At 34.3% G+C, this 17,124-nt stretch overlaps 3 protein-coding genes across 5 annotated transcripts; 1 reads left to right on the top strand and 2 right to left on the bottom strand.

The window, feature by feature from the left end:
• Nucleotides 1-2,428: 2,428 nt before the first annotated feature.
• On the top strand, nucleotides 2,429-4,911 carry LOC112805338 (uncharacterized). The gene is made up of 3 exons (XM_025847729.3): nucleotides 2,429-3,248; nucleotides 3,330-4,370; nucleotides 4,469-4,911. The coding sequence occupies exons 1-3, from the start codon at nucleotides 2,535-2,537 to the stop codon at nucleotides 4,757-4,759; spliced, it is 2,046 nt and encodes a 681-aa protein (XP_025703514.1). The 5' UTR covers nucleotides 2,429-2,534; the 3' UTR covers nucleotides 4,760-4,911.
• Nucleotides 4,912-5,034: 123 nt separating this feature from the next.
• On the bottom strand, nucleotides 5,035-7,365 carry LOC112696161 (probable indole-3-acetic acid-amido synthetase GH3.6). 3 transcript variants are annotated; one of them, XM_072196781.1, is made up of 4 exons: nucleotides 7,324-7,365; nucleotides 6,784-7,082; nucleotides 6,496-6,603; nucleotides 5,035-6,417 (listed from the first exon to the last, which is right to left on the bottom strand). In XM_072196781.1, the coding sequence occupies exons 2-4, from the start codon at nucleotides 7,071-7,073 to the stop codon at nucleotides 5,070-5,072; spliced, it is 1,746 nt and encodes a 581-aa protein (XP_072052882.1). In that variant the 5' UTR covers nucleotides 7,074-7,082; nucleotides 7,324-7,365; the 3' UTR covers nucleotides 5,035-5,069. The 3 variants fall into 3 exon arrangements, with proteins under 3 accessions (XP_072052882.1, XP_072052881.1, XP_025604566.1); XM_072196780.1 differs by lacking the exon at nucleotides 7,324-7,365 and adding an exon at nucleotides 7,239-7,314; XM_025748781.3 differs by lacking the exon at nucleotides 7,324-7,365 and having other exon boundaries at nucleotides 6,784-7,226.
• A 501-nt stretch (nucleotides 7,366-7,866) lies between these two features.
• On the bottom strand, nucleotides 7,867-11,991 carry LOC112696160 (sugar transporter ERD6-like 7). The gene is made up of 18 exons (XM_025748780.3): nucleotides 11,462-11,991; nucleotides 11,310-11,372; nucleotides 11,131-11,220; nucleotides 11,001-11,060; nucleotides 10,843-10,908; nucleotides 10,548-10,613; nucleotides 10,384-10,459; nucleotides 10,213-10,277; nucleotides 10,043-10,135; nucleotides 9,829-9,909; nucleotides 9,632-9,716; nucleotides 9,443-9,486; nucleotides 9,291-9,353; nucleotides 9,152-9,211; nucleotides 9,031-9,084; nucleotides 8,863-8,922; nucleotides 8,252-8,366; nucleotides 7,867-8,157 (listed from the first exon to the last, which is right to left on the bottom strand). Exons 1-18 carry the CDS (start codon nucleotides 11,612-11,614, stop codon nucleotides 8,042-8,044), a joined length of 1,410 nt encoding a protein of 469 aa, XP_025604565.1. The 5' UTR covers nucleotides 11,615-11,991; the 3' UTR covers nucleotides 7,867-8,041.
• Nucleotides 11,992-17,124: the final 5,133 nt, after the last annotated feature.

Here is a 17,124-nt window from a genome sequence, read left to right as displayed (position 1 = left end):
CAAAACAGAGTTTATATGTATACACCCAAATATCATTTCACTAGAACTACGTAAAATAGCGTAAACGACTTGAAGATTTTTATTAGAAAATTAATATGAGATCTAAACAAAGAACAGTGAAACAGAAAGAAAAATACGACGATATAGTACTTGGATTTCGAAATGAGAAACAGAAATGTGAAAAACCTAGAAGAAAAATGAAACAGTATCTTGAATGATGTTTGTTCCTTCTTTTTGGTCTTTTTTTATGGAGATTTGAACGTTTCCTTCTTGATTATTTCTTCTAATTTTCGCGAGCACTTGAACGGTTTTTTCAGAACTTTTTTTTGTTTCGAACGTGGCTTGAATCTCGAGGGTTTCCGTATTGATTAAGGAAGAAGAGGAAGAGTTTTTCATTATGAGCGCGCTTTGGAAAAGTGAAACGGTTGAGTAACGCGCGTCGTGTTTACATTCGAGTGTAGAGAGTGTGGTGCGCGTCGTTTTTGTTGGATTTGGGTCAGCTTGTATAACTTGTAAAACAAAAACACTTGTATGTCTAGCAGATCTATTTATTTTAATCCTTGGGGTTCAATTGGAAGGAAAAAGCTACACAAACTCAATAAAAGAAGCTATAGAAAAGAAGCTACTAGCTAGCCTACTACACTATTTACCTTGAGAAGAAGGAAAGCTCGATCTTTTGATAACATTATATGTAACATAATTCCATGAATCATTCATAGCTATAGATAATATGATTAAGAGAAACAAAGAGAAATTACCTTGGACAATGGACATGGTATTATCATTTGGATTAACAAGAGATGAAGGCCTGTACCCAAGTGCCTTTTCTAGCGTGCATCTAACCTCAAATTGGTCTTGTAATCTTCTCTCACGTTGTAGAATCTACACAGAAATAGACAGAGTAAATAAGACAGAAATATTCTAAGTAGTAGTCACTAGAAAAAAAAAAAAAAAAAGCTGAATTGAAGCATGATGAAGTGATCATGGCTAAATGGGCTATATAGTGCAGTAATAAGGTAAAGTCATGAGTCATGACCAATAACAATTTGTAGTATGTAACCAAATCAAACCCATACTTGTTAAGAGTCACAAAAGTCCTGCTACTCATACAGAATTTGTTGTTTGTGGATTGTGGGGGACTATATCCAATGTTGTCACGGATCATTAATCTCTCAACAAAATGCAAACAGATTAAGTAACTCTATCTCAAATCATATATAATAGAATAGATATAATAGATAAGCTTATTCTATGAAAGGGACGCCAACACAAAGGCACTTTTTTATGAGTCAAAGTTAAATTTTTCTTTTCCATTCTAATAGTATGATTTGAACCGACTTAAAAGATAAAATAAATATAAGGGTAAAATATTTTGTTTTTAAAGTTTGACAAAATTTTTAAAAATACCCTTAAATTTTATTTTGTTTCAATTTTGTTCCGAAAATTTTCGATTTGTATCAAATATACCCCTAGCGGCTGATTTTTCAAAAAATTTAAGACCAATTCAACAACAATTTCATAAGAACAACCATCAACACAAGCAAATTAAGTATAATTTTCATGCATTATTATTAGATTGGTTTTAATTTTTTTGAAAATTTAGCTGGTAGGGGTATATTTAATGCAAATCGAAAACTTTTGAGACAAAATTGAAACAAAATAAAACTTAAGAGTATTTTTGAAATTTTTGTCAAATTTCAGGGACAAAAAATATACTTTACCCTAAATATAATTTATTATTATATTAGTTATTTAATTTGATTTAACTGGAATAAATGAGTTGATTTTGTTTTAATTTTGTATTAATTTTTTTTGTTTTATATATTTTGATTTATAGTTTTTAAAAGTGCGGTAATTAATTATTTATTTGTGTTAGAAATAAGAAAATAATCTAAAAAATATATTATTGAGTGTGTTGCCAAAGGTACAATACATACTACATAGGAGTATATAACTATATATAAGTGCTAGAAAAATTAAAATAATAAAAATATACAATCCTATAATTAATATACAAATATTTTATATAAATATAAAAAATATTAATTAATCTAAATTGATTCTAATTATTCTTTAACAATTTGATTTGATTGAAATAAATATCAAATATTTTGTTTGATCATATTATTATTAACTATAACTTATCAATTATATTAATTATTTAATTTGATGATGATAAATAAATTATTTTGTTTTAATTTAAAATTATTTATTTGTCTTATGCATTTTGATTAATAATTTTTTGAAGTGTTATAATTTTATTTAGTTTTACATTTAATAGAAAAAAGTTTTGGTATACGATTTGTGTCGATTTAAAGGATAAATAAATATAATTTATTACTATTTGAATTGAAATTTTATCATATTCAAATTTTATATTTTATAAATTAAAAATTATTAAAATAAAAAATCTCCGAATACCTGAAAAGGAGGATGGGGTGGGGTGGTGTGGGGGGAATTGCAAATCCAATTCGAATTCTCTGATTCTCTGATTCCTAACCGTATCATATCCTATATCCTCATTCGCCACCGACATGAGCAACGATGATCGGAAGTTGTTGAACCCGGAAACGGTGCTGTCAATCCCACTGAAGAAGACTGATCCGGTGGAGCTGTACTTGCCGTTACGTAAGTTGGTAGCCTCAAAATACTCCGAGAGCGATGCACACAAAGTTGAGAGCGTTCTGCAAACTCTAAACAAATGCCGCAGGGACATGGTGGAGCGCAGAGGGGACCTCTCCCTTCCCATGCAACGTGACTGCCTCCTCCACTACTTCAAATGTCTTTGCATGGTTGAGTCACTCTTCACCTCTCTCTCCTCCGACGCCGACGCCGACGCCGACGCCGATCCCATCATCTTTGTCTGGTACGACGCCTTGAACCCTGAGCATGAGGACGGGGTCTCCTCACAGCGCAACGGCATCCAATTGGAGAGGGCCGCTGTTGTCTTCAACCTTGGAGCCATCTACAGCCAGATTGCTGCCTCTTGCGACCGTACCACAGCCCTTGGCCGTCACCTTGCAATGGAAGCCTTCAAAGTTGCCGCCAATTTCTTCTTCCAACTCTGGAAGGCTTTCTCTCCCAAGAGCGTGGTCTCCGCCACCCTCGATTTGACTAGCCTCTTCGCGGAGTTTCTGCACCACGTCTTCTCCGCTCAGGCTTCCGAGCTCGAATTACAGCAACAACTGAACAACAACGACGCCAGTTACGCTCTCCAACAACACCGATGTGCCCTAGCATTTTCATCGGTCAGTCTTCACTCTTGAATTCTTGATTGATTTTACATTTATTATTTCATTCTAGTGATGATGATGATGATGATGATGTAGGTTTATAAGCTTTATGACAGAGCATATGAACTGATACCTCCTGATTCGGCTGCACGGAAACATGTTGACTCTTTTGACCAAACCTGGGTAACTCATCTTTACCAGAAGGTGACATTCTTTCAGGAGGAGGCTCGTCAGAGGCAATCATCCATCCTATCCGAATCCGAGCGACCTGCTGTGTTCTCAAGGGTCGAATCTTGTGCTCTTGATCATGATGCAGAATGTGTCACTGAGATATTAGTTAGAGGAATTTGCAGGCGCTGGATATTAGGTTGCGCGAAATTCAACCTACAACAAAAATACGTTGACCTCATCCTCTCGGAGTACAATCCTTTCAAGCTTATGAAGGATGGAAAGCTGGTGGCTTACCCATGGGACATGCCTCCTCCTTATCCAACAGATTCGGCAATCCTCTCATCTTCAGTGACTTCTTCATCGTTGTCAGATATTCTTGCATTCCTTCCTTTGAAGAAGACTGAGCCCTTGAATCTCTATGAGTCCCTGCGCAGTTACTTTGTCCTCAAATACTCTGAGAGCGTGGCAAAGAGAGTAGAAGGCCTCCTCCAAATGCTACACAAATTGCGCAATCAGATGCTGCGTGAAGACCTTTCGCTACCCCTTCGCCGCGACTGTCTCATCCATTATTTCAAATGCCTTTGCATGATTGAGCCTTTCTTCCCTATGAATGCCTCACCCAACCCACCTATCTTTGTTTGGTACAATGCCGTTGACCCGCAACAGGACTCTTCTCAACATAACATCCATTTGGAGAAGGCCTCTGTTCTCTTCAACCTTGCATCCCTCTGCACCCACATTGCTCTCTCCTGCGATCTCACCACCATCCAAGGCCATTGCCTTGCCGTGGACGCCTTAAATGATGCTTTAAATTGGTTCTCTGTACTGCGGTTTGAGTCTAAGAAGGCATGTGGCAAGATGGACTTGTCAGAACAATACATCCATACGAGAAACAATGAGATTGTCAGCTTGAAATTCAAGTTTCCTCGTCCCCAATGTGATATATCATCATCACCTGGATATCCTGTATGTATAATTATCTACCTTTTTCAGTTGATATTTTCTTAGTACAATTGATTGATGTCAATCTTGATTTCTTAAATTGTTTGATTGAGATGATGCAGGCTGCAGCTTTTGATCCGTTGATATCTGGGCCTTTAGCTAAGATTCTTGTTCAATCCACGGCACCTCAATATCTTGGGGCGAAGATGAAAACCTGCCCGAGTGACGTCACCGGACAATTTCTTTTAGGGTATTGTAAGGCTCACACCCTGCTTCAAGGGATATGTGAAGCACCATGCTTGGACCTTCTCTCTGAGGTTAGCCCCGTCAAGATTAAGGATGGAAATCTTGTGGCCAATGCAACCTTAGAGGCGGCATTGGAGAACATGAGCTTGCAGGAGACACAACAGTAACATTACTGTAGAGAAAAACTAAACAAGATTTAGGAATGAACTTATTTACTTTTTTAAATTGGATATTGGAATTTTGTTTGTTGATGCTAGAACTCTTGTGAAATATTATCCTCGTGATTTTGTTTGTTGATATGTGAATATATTTCTTCTTAGTCGTCGACAATTTGTAGTAATTTGTATGCCTCTGATATGATCTCGTAGCTATTGCTAGTTATTGTTGCATGTTGGTAAATTGAACTTATTCAGTGTCAACAATCTCCATCAAGGCCTAATAATTTTAAACAAGCAAATAATATCGTTTCATTTAGAATCATCTAATATCACACAAACTATACTTTTCTAAGACGCTAACAATTTCATGATTCCTTAGAATCTTGGGTGGTTTATATTGACTAGCTGGTGTTCCATTTCTAATGGCTACTTCATATAACTTATCAAATGCTCCAGGCCTTAGGATGAATACCATTAAGTTCCCAAGTTGACCTTTAACCTTCTCCACTTTGTACAAGGCTCCCAAGCTACCTTCAAGTGAGGTAATACAACTTCTCATTGTCCTAATTGATTCCTCTTGTTTATCCTCCATGAAATCAGATTCCTCTTGAACTTCTATGAACACCTTCAACTGCTTCGGCCTTGATTCTTGGTCTAAGAAACTTGCAAACTCAACTATCTGTGTTCTCATCAGGGCACCTCTTAGTGAAAGTTGAAAGTTATCAATTGCTGAAATCAAGTCTCTCTCAGTTAGAATCTCAGAAGCAGCTTTCGGTGCTCTCATCACAAACTCCACTTCTGGAGAAGAATTATAGAAGCCAACAATTCTCACTACATCACCTAAACGATAGCGATAGAATCCGCCATAAGTAGTAATAACTATTTCATACATCTTCCCAACCTCTACACTGCTAAGATCAAACATTTCGTCAGCAACATTGTTATTGCTTTCATGATTCATGTTAAATGGAAGAAACTCAAAGTAAGCAGTATTTGGAAACAACACATATCTTGTAGTCTCAGGGGGTTGCATTATGTCTAAGTTCAAACCAACACTACACTCCGAAGCAAAGTAATCTCCTCCTACAACAGGTGCCTCTCCTGCATAATACTTTACCTTTGGATAATATTGCTTCATGATTCCAGTGCTAACACACTTTATATATCGAACGTTTCGCCACAATCTATGTGCAATTCCACTCCAATCATTGCCATTATTATCTTCACAAATTTGCCTTATTCTGTTTGACAATTCAGGTTGAGGCCCTCCAAGTGTTTCTGTTACAGCTTCCCTCATTGCAACATCTGAGATTTCATGACTTGGGAAACCACGTTCAAGATCATGACATAGTTGTTCCCACTTGGACTCAAGAAGGGTAAATGCTTTGACCAATCCTAAGGAATAAGGTGCTGCAATTCCATCTATAAGGTCAAGATTCCTCAGGCCACATAGAAGGTGGCAATAGGTTTGTTGGTCAGCATGCGATCCAACAAAGACTTCTGAAGGACTAGCATAAACCATAGGAATCTCTTGAGGAGTGACCTTGCCACATTGCAAAATGTATTGCGAAACAGGCATAACGTTCAGGCCGCATTTCGCAGTAGTGATGTTGCCAACATGGTGGAACCAAAGGATCTTGTTGATTGAAGGCCTTGTAGGAAAGAACCTGCATTGAAAGATCCTTCAAGTTTTTGAATGGGCTATAGTTTCATCCTTAAAAGCAAAATTACAATTCTAATTTTACCTCTTACGAATAAGAAAGGTCCATTGGATAGCTAGAAAGGTGGCATCATTGCAAAGATTTGAATCAAAATAAGGGATCAATTTTGGTTTCATGGTGGCAGTTCCAGAGCTGTTATCAAATTAAATTAAGCAACATGCAAAAAAGTATCATATCACATACAAATTAAAGCTCAGAAGTTAGGACTTAGGATCATAGTGTATTCCAAATTCACTTGCATACATTTACATGTGTTTCTAAGCCAAAAACAAAGACAATTAATGTGATTGTTGAAGAAAAAGTGGCACCTACCTGTAAAAGAAGCCAAGAAGAGGATCAACAGAGAGAAGAGGAGAATCATGTTGTGTTCCATGTTCTGCCATATGGTTGATGTAGTCAGCATAATCTTCAAAGGAAGATAAAGGAACCAAACTTCTGAAAGTATCAGCATCAAGATCATGATGAAGATTAGAGAGAAATGGTTTGAGATAGAGCACTTTTGCATTATGTTGAAGGATTGAACGTAGAGTCTCAAGTTGGTGATGCCTTGCGTTCTTGGTGTACTCTTCAAGCTTCTCTATGACTTCCTCCTCCTCTGCCATTTTTGGTTGCTGATTCATTTCACCATTACAAAATGTCACACCTCTTCAGATTAAGAGAGAGGGAGAATATTATTCAAGATAATGAATCTGACATTAGTTTATAAAGTCAACTTTTTTATATCAATATTATCTTTCTAGGTGTGCAGAAAACATTACAATACTAACCATGTATATAATATATTTAGAATAATTGCGCACACAGTATTGGATGGAATCTAAGAAGTAAATAAATGGATCTTAGAAAACACACTTCTGATAGAAAAAAATCTTCTGTGGGTCAGCAGCACAATATAAAATATCCTTTGGTTGCGGTGGGTCTATGTTCGTTATTTGAATACGACAATAAATGGGTTGTTCAATAATTCAATTATGTTCTAAATTGGTTGAGGGATGATCTTATTCATACATTGAAATGAATATTAAATTTTAAATTTTCGTCTCATGTATATAGTAATTTATTAGCCAACTCACATTGAAGAGATAATTAGTCTTCAAATTATCAAATATATAGACATAGTTCTTGATATATTAAATATATTTTAAAATTTTAAATTATTCAATTCACAAAGAAAATAAAAAGAAAAGATAACCCACATGTCATCATTTATTTTTATAAATAACTAAAACAGAAGAGATGGTGGTTAATTTTTTCATCATTGGATTTTATCTCCTATGAACAACGTGGTATTAATTATATTATATTATTCTTTGATTTCTTATGTTCTATAATTTATTCTCCGGATGTAGAATTTGTGTTGTGGGCAAAGTTCCATTAATTAAGGAGACATGTTAATGAAGAAACTAATTATTTTAATATTTTGTGGAACATTTTGCAATTCCATTTTGATGCCTTTGCATGAATACAATTGTAACACTTGATAATGAATTCATCAATCCAGCAACCAAACAATGATTATGGCTAGCAACTAGTTTATTCAATCATCAACTTGCATGTTTTTTCACTATTCCTACGCATTAATGGCAGCTTGTAATTCTTCAAGGCTTTTCCCCTTAGTTTCTGGCACCACTACAATTATAAACACTATGGCCACTGCATTGATTGCAGCATAAACAATAAAGGTACCTGAAAATATCACACACAACAGGTTTCTTGAAATTCAACCTCCAATGATCAATTTCTATGTTGCAAATGAGAGAGATTAGTATTTAGTATTTACCATAGGAGCTCCAGCTCATGAGAAAGTTGAAGGTATAAGAGCATAACCAAGCACCAAACCAGTTTACTAATGTAGCTACACTCCCTGCCAGCCCTTTTATGTTGATAGGAAATATCTGCAACAAAAAGGTTATGTTTGTTTACTGTCTCAAAACAATGAAGACATGCATATACACTGATATAGACGCATATGAATACATGTAGTTTGTGTGTTTAGAGGTTTTTCAGTCATGTATTTGTTTCTGCTGCTGAACCTAATTTTATGTTTCCTCTACAGTGAGCATGAGAAATTGTTTTTTGTTATGTAAATATTTAATATGACATGAAGAAGATTCTTAACATTAGTAATTAGCATGTAAGGGATGAAAGTGAAATTTCAAAGGGATAAAATTGTAATTAAAAATATGCATCTCATATGTGATATTTATATATAAACATGTCACTATAACCATGTCTCTAATAGAGACAGTAAGTGAACACAGACACATCCAAAGTTACATTATATAAGATCAAAACACAAAAAAGAGAGTGTAACATAAGCAAGATTCATGTCTTTAACAAAGTTTTGCTGATTCTGATAACAGAAGAAAAGTCAATTAAGTTGTCAAGTACCTCAGACATGACAACCCAAGGCACTGCTCCCATTCCAAGTGAAAATGATCCTATATAGACCTAGTATCACCATAAGAGTTGAGTTAGGTAGAAAATGAGTTAATATTTATTTATTTCAAGGACCAATGCAAGAAAGTAGCATCAAGAAATAAACATCAATGTTCATACCAGTATGCCAATGAAAGCAAGTGCAGGGACTGCCCCCAATCCCACTTCATGAACCTTCACAAAATAATTATTGTCACCTTTTACATAAAATATATTATCAAATTTCAAATTCAGGATATACCTTAAGGTAGAATGCAGCTGCTGTAAATATACAACCAGCTACTAATCCAGTTCCAGAGATCTAAAAGAAAACAAGAAAAGAGTTTTGATAAGGAAACCAACAAAGTTTGAAGGTGAATTGTTCTCTGCTTTGAATTAACCAGTAATAGGGGCTTCCTGCCAGCTTTATCTATCAGAGCTGCACCAAGGCCAGTGATCACAATCTCCAAAAAACAAAATCAATTGATGAGTTAGTTTATTGAGGGAAAAAAATTATTTTCCAAGAATTGGTGAATAAGTTAAAAGTAGGAACCTGAAGGCAAGCATATATTACTGTTCCAGCAAATGCAGAAAATCCTATGACATAATGAAATTCAGACATTATTCAAAACAAAACAAAAGTCTTAGTGCTTCTTTGCTTCAAGAAGCTTATTCAACATTCCAATCATGCTTTCAATTATGCAAAAAAATATTAAGGTATCAGAGACTCAGAGTGAACTACCTGCTAGCTCAAAAATACTGCTGAGATAGAAACAAATTCCATTGATTCCACCAAATTGCTGGCATACCATAAGCCCTATTCCAATCTGTTCATCAACAAATTAAATAAAACATTAGTAAAAATCACTTGGGAATTTTTTTTTTTTTGGTAGCATTACAATAGGGAAAGAAAGAATTTGAATTATAAGTATAGTTTACTGTGACAGAGCGCAAATATCTTGTCTGAAACAATTCCAGCAGCTTTGGTTTTGGGAGCTGTTCTAAACTTGTTATGTAATCCTGTGTAGTAATGATACATAGTTACATACACCCTATCAAAAAGTTAGTTACATACACCCTATCAAAAAGTTGCATGATCCTTAATTTTGTGCATATAATCAAAGTCAAAGAATTGTGCTTATAAAATAGGAACCTGGATTTCATCTGCCTCTTGAGATATATCAGCATCTTTTCCTCGAAGCGTCTGCAATGCTGCCTCGAATTCTTTTCCTCGCCCTCTCTTCGCCTGCAGTCGATTTTCGGTCAATATTCTTTGGTGTTTCCACTTTAGAATAACAATGCAAATGTGAATTAATTTCTTACCAGCCATCTAGGAGATTCTGGAATGATAAAAAGACCCAAAAGCAACACACCAGTGGGTATGAGGCCTGCAAAAAAGTGCAAACACTAAACTATTTAGTCTTCCATCATAGTATCTTGAGTTTCAAGTTCTAGTCTTCTTGGAGTTACATTCAAATTGGAAAGTAAACTAACCAATTAAAGCTAGAGTCCTCCATGAGAGTACATTTCCAATTACAAATGAAACAGATACTGCACCACAAATCATGAACTACAATGTGGAGATAAAAGATTAGACATTATTACTAACTTTGCTAAAGACCTAAAATATTATTACATGGAAATTCTTCAAAATGTACCTGGTTTAGTGCAGTGAGAGCACCTCGGAGTTCTTTTGGTGCAATCTCTGCTATGAAGACAGGAACCTTACATAATATAATCCATCAAATATATATCATCAAAATAGAGTTTAATAATTTGAACATACACGCAGTTGTCTTAAATGACATTGCAATTCTCTTTATCTGTCACTTCACATTTTCGTACATCCTTGGGTCGATGTATCTAAATACAAATTTACATTGATCCAAGAATGTACTAAAAAGTGACAGTGACAGTGACAAGTAAAAGAGAATGAATGTGAGTGAAACCAACCACATATGAAAAAGATCCCATTCCATATCCAGTTGCTAGCCTCCCTATGTCTAAAGGTATTGGACCCTGCATGGAAGTTTAAAAAAAAATATGTCAAGTTAGTTGAAAAAAGTTGTGTTAGAAAAGTGTGTAAGAGTTTTGTAAGAAGAAAAAAGAACCTCAGAAAAGAAAATGACAAGCCAGCCTGAAACACAGAATGCACTTGACACCCTCATTGCCTGAAAACATTCCACACATAAACAACTTGAACACCTTGAATGCCAAAAATCACAATCTCCCTTAACTTACCCCTTTTCGACCAATCAAATCAGCAATCGGTCCGGCTGTTATGGCGCCAATCATGGCGCCGAAAGTCAAGATGGAGCCAAACAAAGAATACTGCAGTCATACCAAAAATTGAAGCAGAATTAGATCAAATCCATGGTTAGTTTAATTTGCTAACACCAACAATATTCAAGATGAATTACCTCTGCCAATGACAGACCAAGATCACTTCTAATAGCATCTTGAGTAGGAGAAGAATATCCAGCCTGCAATTTCAAACTCTTCAAACAATATATCATGCTATGCTTCTCTTATGTTAAAACATTATTTATTTGTTTGTGAAGTAACCACATACACAAGTTCCAAATTCATAGGAACCACAGACAGCAACCAATGTTGTGAAGTAAACCATCCATGGATGTCCTTTGTTGCTTGCATGGTCAGAAATTAATGGCTCTCTGATTCCATTCTTCTCTACACCATCCTCCACGTCCTCTTTGATCCCCATCTTCTCCTTTGAATGCAACTAGTCACTCTTTTCCTCACTATATACTATGTAATAATCAACTATACAATATAACCATGATGTAGTATTATATAACCTTAGGGATAAGAGTGAAAATGTTTATACAACAAAATAATTACTCTGTGACAAGCACTGTCCCACATGAAGCTTGAATTCATTGTAATAAAATTTTTCAACTAGCACACAAGTGGATCTGGATACATGCTTTTTGAAGATAGATTAACATTATTAACCATGAGATAGGGACATTGGTGTTTTTGAATTTTGACAAAGATATTTTGTTGCTTACTAGGACTACAATTGCGTCTTTAACTTTGTATCATCATCTTAATTCTTAAATGTTTGGTGGCCAGTGAAGTACGCATTTATGTCCCTCTATTTTTTCTTTATATAATACTACGGTCCACCACGTGATAATATGGATTTCGATCCAATCTAAGGGCTGGAGATTATTGGGTTATATTTAATAAACTTATTTTCGCTGCAAACATCCAAAAGACCAGATTAAAATAAATGTGAAAAAAATATATAGTAAGAAAAACAAATGTGGAAATTGAGTATAAACAGAAACAGCATTATTGGTAGATATTTAATTTTCACCATTTTATCATAGATTCTCTGCGTATCATGTGCATTTTGTCTTGAAACCTGAAAGACCATAGAAAGTAAAAACTAAAAAACCAAGATGGTATAGAATCAAGTTTTACGTATACATTAAAATTAGTTATTAAAATCAGTTATTAGTATAAAATATATGTTGAAATATAAATATATATTAAAAATAAATTAAATCATACATATATTTATACACAAATATATTGACAGTTAATTTTAGTGACTAATTTTAATATACAAATAACATTTTGGATAACCACCTAATAAAATTCTCTATCTTTGGCAAAATAAATAAATAAATAAATAACGACCTAATAAAACCTGCGGCCTTTATCTATGTTTTTCAACTACAAATTTCTTTGTATTATACAAATGTTCGGTGGCCAGTGGCCACTTGAGTATATATGTGTTTGTCCATTTTTTTATTTATTTATTTGTTTTTTTCTTATAAATAATAGTAATTAATAAATGATCATGTGTCCACCATATGGGAATTTCATAAAATTTGGATTTAGATCCAATCTAACGGCTGCTGAGTTAAATTTAATTTTACTAGCTTGTCTCTTTCAAACTTGAAAGACTATGAAAAGTTAAGAGATAAAGACAAGATGCTTTCTTAGCCTAGGTTACTTAAGAAAAGAACTTCAACCCTTTTATTATTATTGTGGATCCCTCATGTTTCATTTAATTAAAATTAGGATTATTAAATAGTATTTGAAAATTTATATTACTAATAAAAATAAACTTTTGAATTTACTGAATTTTAAGAATAAAAAAAGTATTTTTTTTAATTATGTTTATAAAATTCTATATTAAAATCTGTTCTTTAATTTTTTTAAAAAAAATATATAAGAAAATAATGAGTTTAGTGAACAATGCAGTTATGCATATAGTAACTTCCTTTTTTTCTAATTATGTTTTAATTTTATTGGACCAATTTTAAATTTCATTTTTTATATTATTTACAAAAATCATTATCTACCTAACAAAATTATTTTAAAAAATATATAAATATATGATTATTTTGTCACATTTTTTAATTTGTTGAAGACTTATTTGTAAGTTACTTTTGTCAACAATATGAGTTTTTTGTTGCTATTTTGATAAATTATACTTAAAATGATTAAATGTTAACCATAGTTAATTCAATAACATATACAAATTGCAAATATTTTTTGCCTTTAAATTGGATGAAGGATACACACAAGTTTCAAAAGCTTCACTAACCGCAGGTTCATATTATTCAATCCTCATCCATTTGTTGGCAGTATGCAATCATAACTAAATCCCCTTCAAGTTCAAGATCTGTTCAACACTAATTTTGGCAATTCGCAGGAAAATAGAATATAGAATGAGGTCAGAATTCATTTGATTATTCATGGCAGCCTTTTTTTAATTATTATTAAATGCACTTGGAGTCAAATATGCTATATTACACATCACTTAAATGTTCCAAAATGTCACCACTTCTACCTAATTTATTATCATCAGCCTGGTAAGTAAGTAGTAGTTATTATATTGTCTAAGTAGTAGTTATATATTCAGTTTATGTCTATAGACTATATTGGAATGTGCATTGACATGTAATAACAAAATAGTCAGATTAGTGACTATAATCACTTAGTTTTTAAATAAGGCAGAAATATCTAATTAAGAGGCAAAGTCACAATGTATATAATATATCACATACTATCATATGCCAAAAAAGAGAAATGTTAAGAGCAATGCTAGAGAACCAAAAGGGTATTAACAAAAAATCAGCTAAATATCTTTGGATGAATCTAAAATTTTTACGAGTTAATATATATGGATGTTTCTTCTGCTAAGTATGAGAATATTTTTTTTCATACTAAATGGATGTTCTTTTATATATTTTTTATTTTTTTTTTGTATTACAAATGTAAGTGTCTCTATTTTTTTAAGAATTTTATATTTTTTTTAAATTTTATAGATATTTAATTATTTTTGCTAAAATATAACTGAATATTTCTTTTGTTAAGTATTAAGAAGTTTTTTTTCTATTAAATGAATATTTTTTTTATATTTCTATAATTGTTCAAGGACTCCTTTTGATTAGTCTCTTATCTGCTCTGAAAGCTATTGGAATTGAAGATGCTAATTTTGCATCAAGAGGCCTGGAGAGACAAGAGCCTGTAACGTCGGCTCCGGTAACACATCTGGTTCACGAAAGGGAAGAGGTTCTTGTCGACGGTGGCGAATCTGACGAGCCAGATGTCGGTGATAGAAGAGGAGTGGGTCGCGGTGGGGAGGCGGAGAGGACCTAACGGTGAGAGAGAGGGGTATGTGTGTGTGATTGTTGGAGGTGGATAGGTTATTGTGAGAGAGAAGAGGAAGATTTTTATAGGTTATTTAATCAATTTTAAATTTTTCAAATTTTGAATTTAAAAATTTTAAAATTAATTAATTATTAATATAAATTAATGTTGTTTTGTTTAGTTTTTGGCTGATAACCTTTTGGTTGCATATACTTTTCCAAAAGTTAATCATGATAAACAAAACAGCTTTGTCCACAAAATTGTTCGAATAGCCTGATAACCAAAAAACAAAACATACACAGCAGTCTTCATCCTGGGTCCTATCTCTCTGGTGCATTTGTTTCAGCAGGATTTCAATTCTTTCCGTAGATCTCCCTCAAAGGCTCGCTGATATTCCTTTAGTGTAAATGGGAATTTTAGACTTTATGATTTTGTCCACTGTTTTTTTGGCATTGCAAAGGTCATGCCTATACACAAAGCCTCTCAAAAGCGTACTGTAAACTCTCTTTCCCTTGAATGGTTCAGGGATTCCCTCTATGAATAAATCGCCCTCACTCATGTCTCTGAATCTGGGATCAGCAAATCTTTGGCATACTCTTTTTTTCAAGTGCACCCGCCTATCAAAAATAAGAAAAACCATTTTTTCACAATGAATTACAAACAGATCAAAATGACATCAATGTTACAAATTAAACTACCTCTTATGATGGTATCGAGGGTTTAAGGGAAAAAGAAAGAATAATTAGGAGTAGAAAGAATAAGAGAAGATTAGGAAATGTTATTTTCTTTTTAATTCATTTGGATTTACAACAATTCTTCTAATTTATAGATAGCTAGGGATCTATCTATAGAAATATTCTAAATTGATAACATTGACTTTCTTAATATTTCTCGTGATCCTAAAATATCTCTCTGATTTGATTCAATCTTCTAACACTCTCCCTTAAGATAAGTAGTGGGGTCACCAATGCTCAACTTGCTGAGAACTTCGGCCAAAATTCTGCCTGACACTGCTTTTGTAAGGACATCTTCTTCAATTTTTTCTTTGATAAAGTGCCAGTCTACCTCAACATGTTTAGTTCTGTTATGTTGTACATGATTCTCTTAGATGCTTATTGCTCTTTATTGTCACATTTTAATTTGCTTGGCAATTGAGGTGGAAACCCAATTTCAGATATGAGTTTCTTACTCCAAAGGATTTCAGTTATGCCGTTAGCAATTCTTCGGAATCCTGCTTCAGCACTTGAGAGGGCAACAACTTTCTGTTTCTTACTTCTCCAGGTGACTAAGTTACCTCCCACCAATGTAAAGTAGCCTAATGTAGATCTTCTATCATTTTGGTTACCGGCCCAATCAGCATCTGTGTATGCACCAATGTTAAGGTGCCCATTTCTTTTGAACCAAATCCCACTTCCTGGAGTTCCTTTCAAGTACCTGACTATTCTCATGACAGCTTCCATATGATTCTCCTGTGGTTGGTGCATAAATTGGCTAACTACCCCTACTGCATAGGCTATATCTGGTCAGGTGTGTGACAAGTGGATTAGTTTGTCAACCAAGCGTTGGTACTGCTCCTTATCTGCCAGTTTAGTGTCTTCCTCGAGTCTCAAGCCATGATTAACTTGCATAGGAGTGTCTGCAGGTTTACAGTCAACCATTTCTGTCTCTGCAAGGAGGTCTAGGATGTATTTTCTCTGAGAGATAAAGATTCTCTTATTGGAGTGTAGAACCTCTATTCCCAAGAAGTACTTTAATCCACCCAAGTCCTTCATTTCAAATTCTGTGAAGAGATTCCTCCTTAGCCTTGCAATTTCTTCATTGCCACTCCCTATTATTATCATATCATCCACATAAATTATTAGGCATGTTATTAAATCTCCTCTCCTTTTCAGGAATAAGGTGTGATCTAAGTTACTCTGTTTGTACCCGTATTTTTTCATGGCAACTGTGAACCTTCCAAACCAAGTCCGTGGTGATTATTTCAAGCCATAGAGAGTCGTTTTCAATCTACAAACTTTATTCTTCTCAAATCCTTTAGAGAATCCTGGTGGAGCTTCCATATATACCTCTTCTTTCAACTCTCCATGAAGGAAAGCATTTTTTACATCAAATTGGTGGAGAGGCCAATCTTCATTTGCGGCTACTGAGAAGAGAACTCTGATGGTATCAATTTTTGCTACTGGTGAGAAGGTTTCTGAATAATCAATGCCATAAGTCTGTGTGTACCCTTTGGCGACCAGCCTTGTCTTGTAATGTTCTACAGTGCCATCTATCTTGTATTTAATGGTGAATACCCATCGACACCCAACTGGTTTCTTCCCGGCCGGTAGAATACATTTTTTTCAGATTTTGTTCTTCTCCAGGGCTTCCATTTCTGTCTTCATAGCTTCTTGCCATCCAGTCCTTTTACTTACTTCTTGGACCGTTCTGGGGATGTCTTCAGTTAGGAGGATGCTAGAAAAGGCCTTTGCAACCTCTGTCACTCCTTCTCTGGTTGTCTTTATCAGGTACTTTGAGTTGCGGGAGACATGTTCTGGAGAGTATCGGTTGGGTGGATCACCTCTGTTTTTTCTTGGAGGAAGTGTAAAGGGTTCTTGTTCT

This window comes from Arachis hypogaea, chromosome 6 (genome assembly GCF_003086295.3).
Source record: "Arachis hypogaea cultivar Tifrunner chromosome 6, arahy.Tifrunner.gnm2.J5K5, whole genome shotgun sequence".
Lineage (NCBI taxonomy): Eukaryota > Viridiplantae > Streptophyta > Magnoliopsida > Fabales > Fabaceae > Arachis > Arachis hypogaea.
The sequence above is the reverse complement of the archived record's forward strand: the minus strand, read 5'-3'. Positions and strand labels throughout refer to the sequence as shown.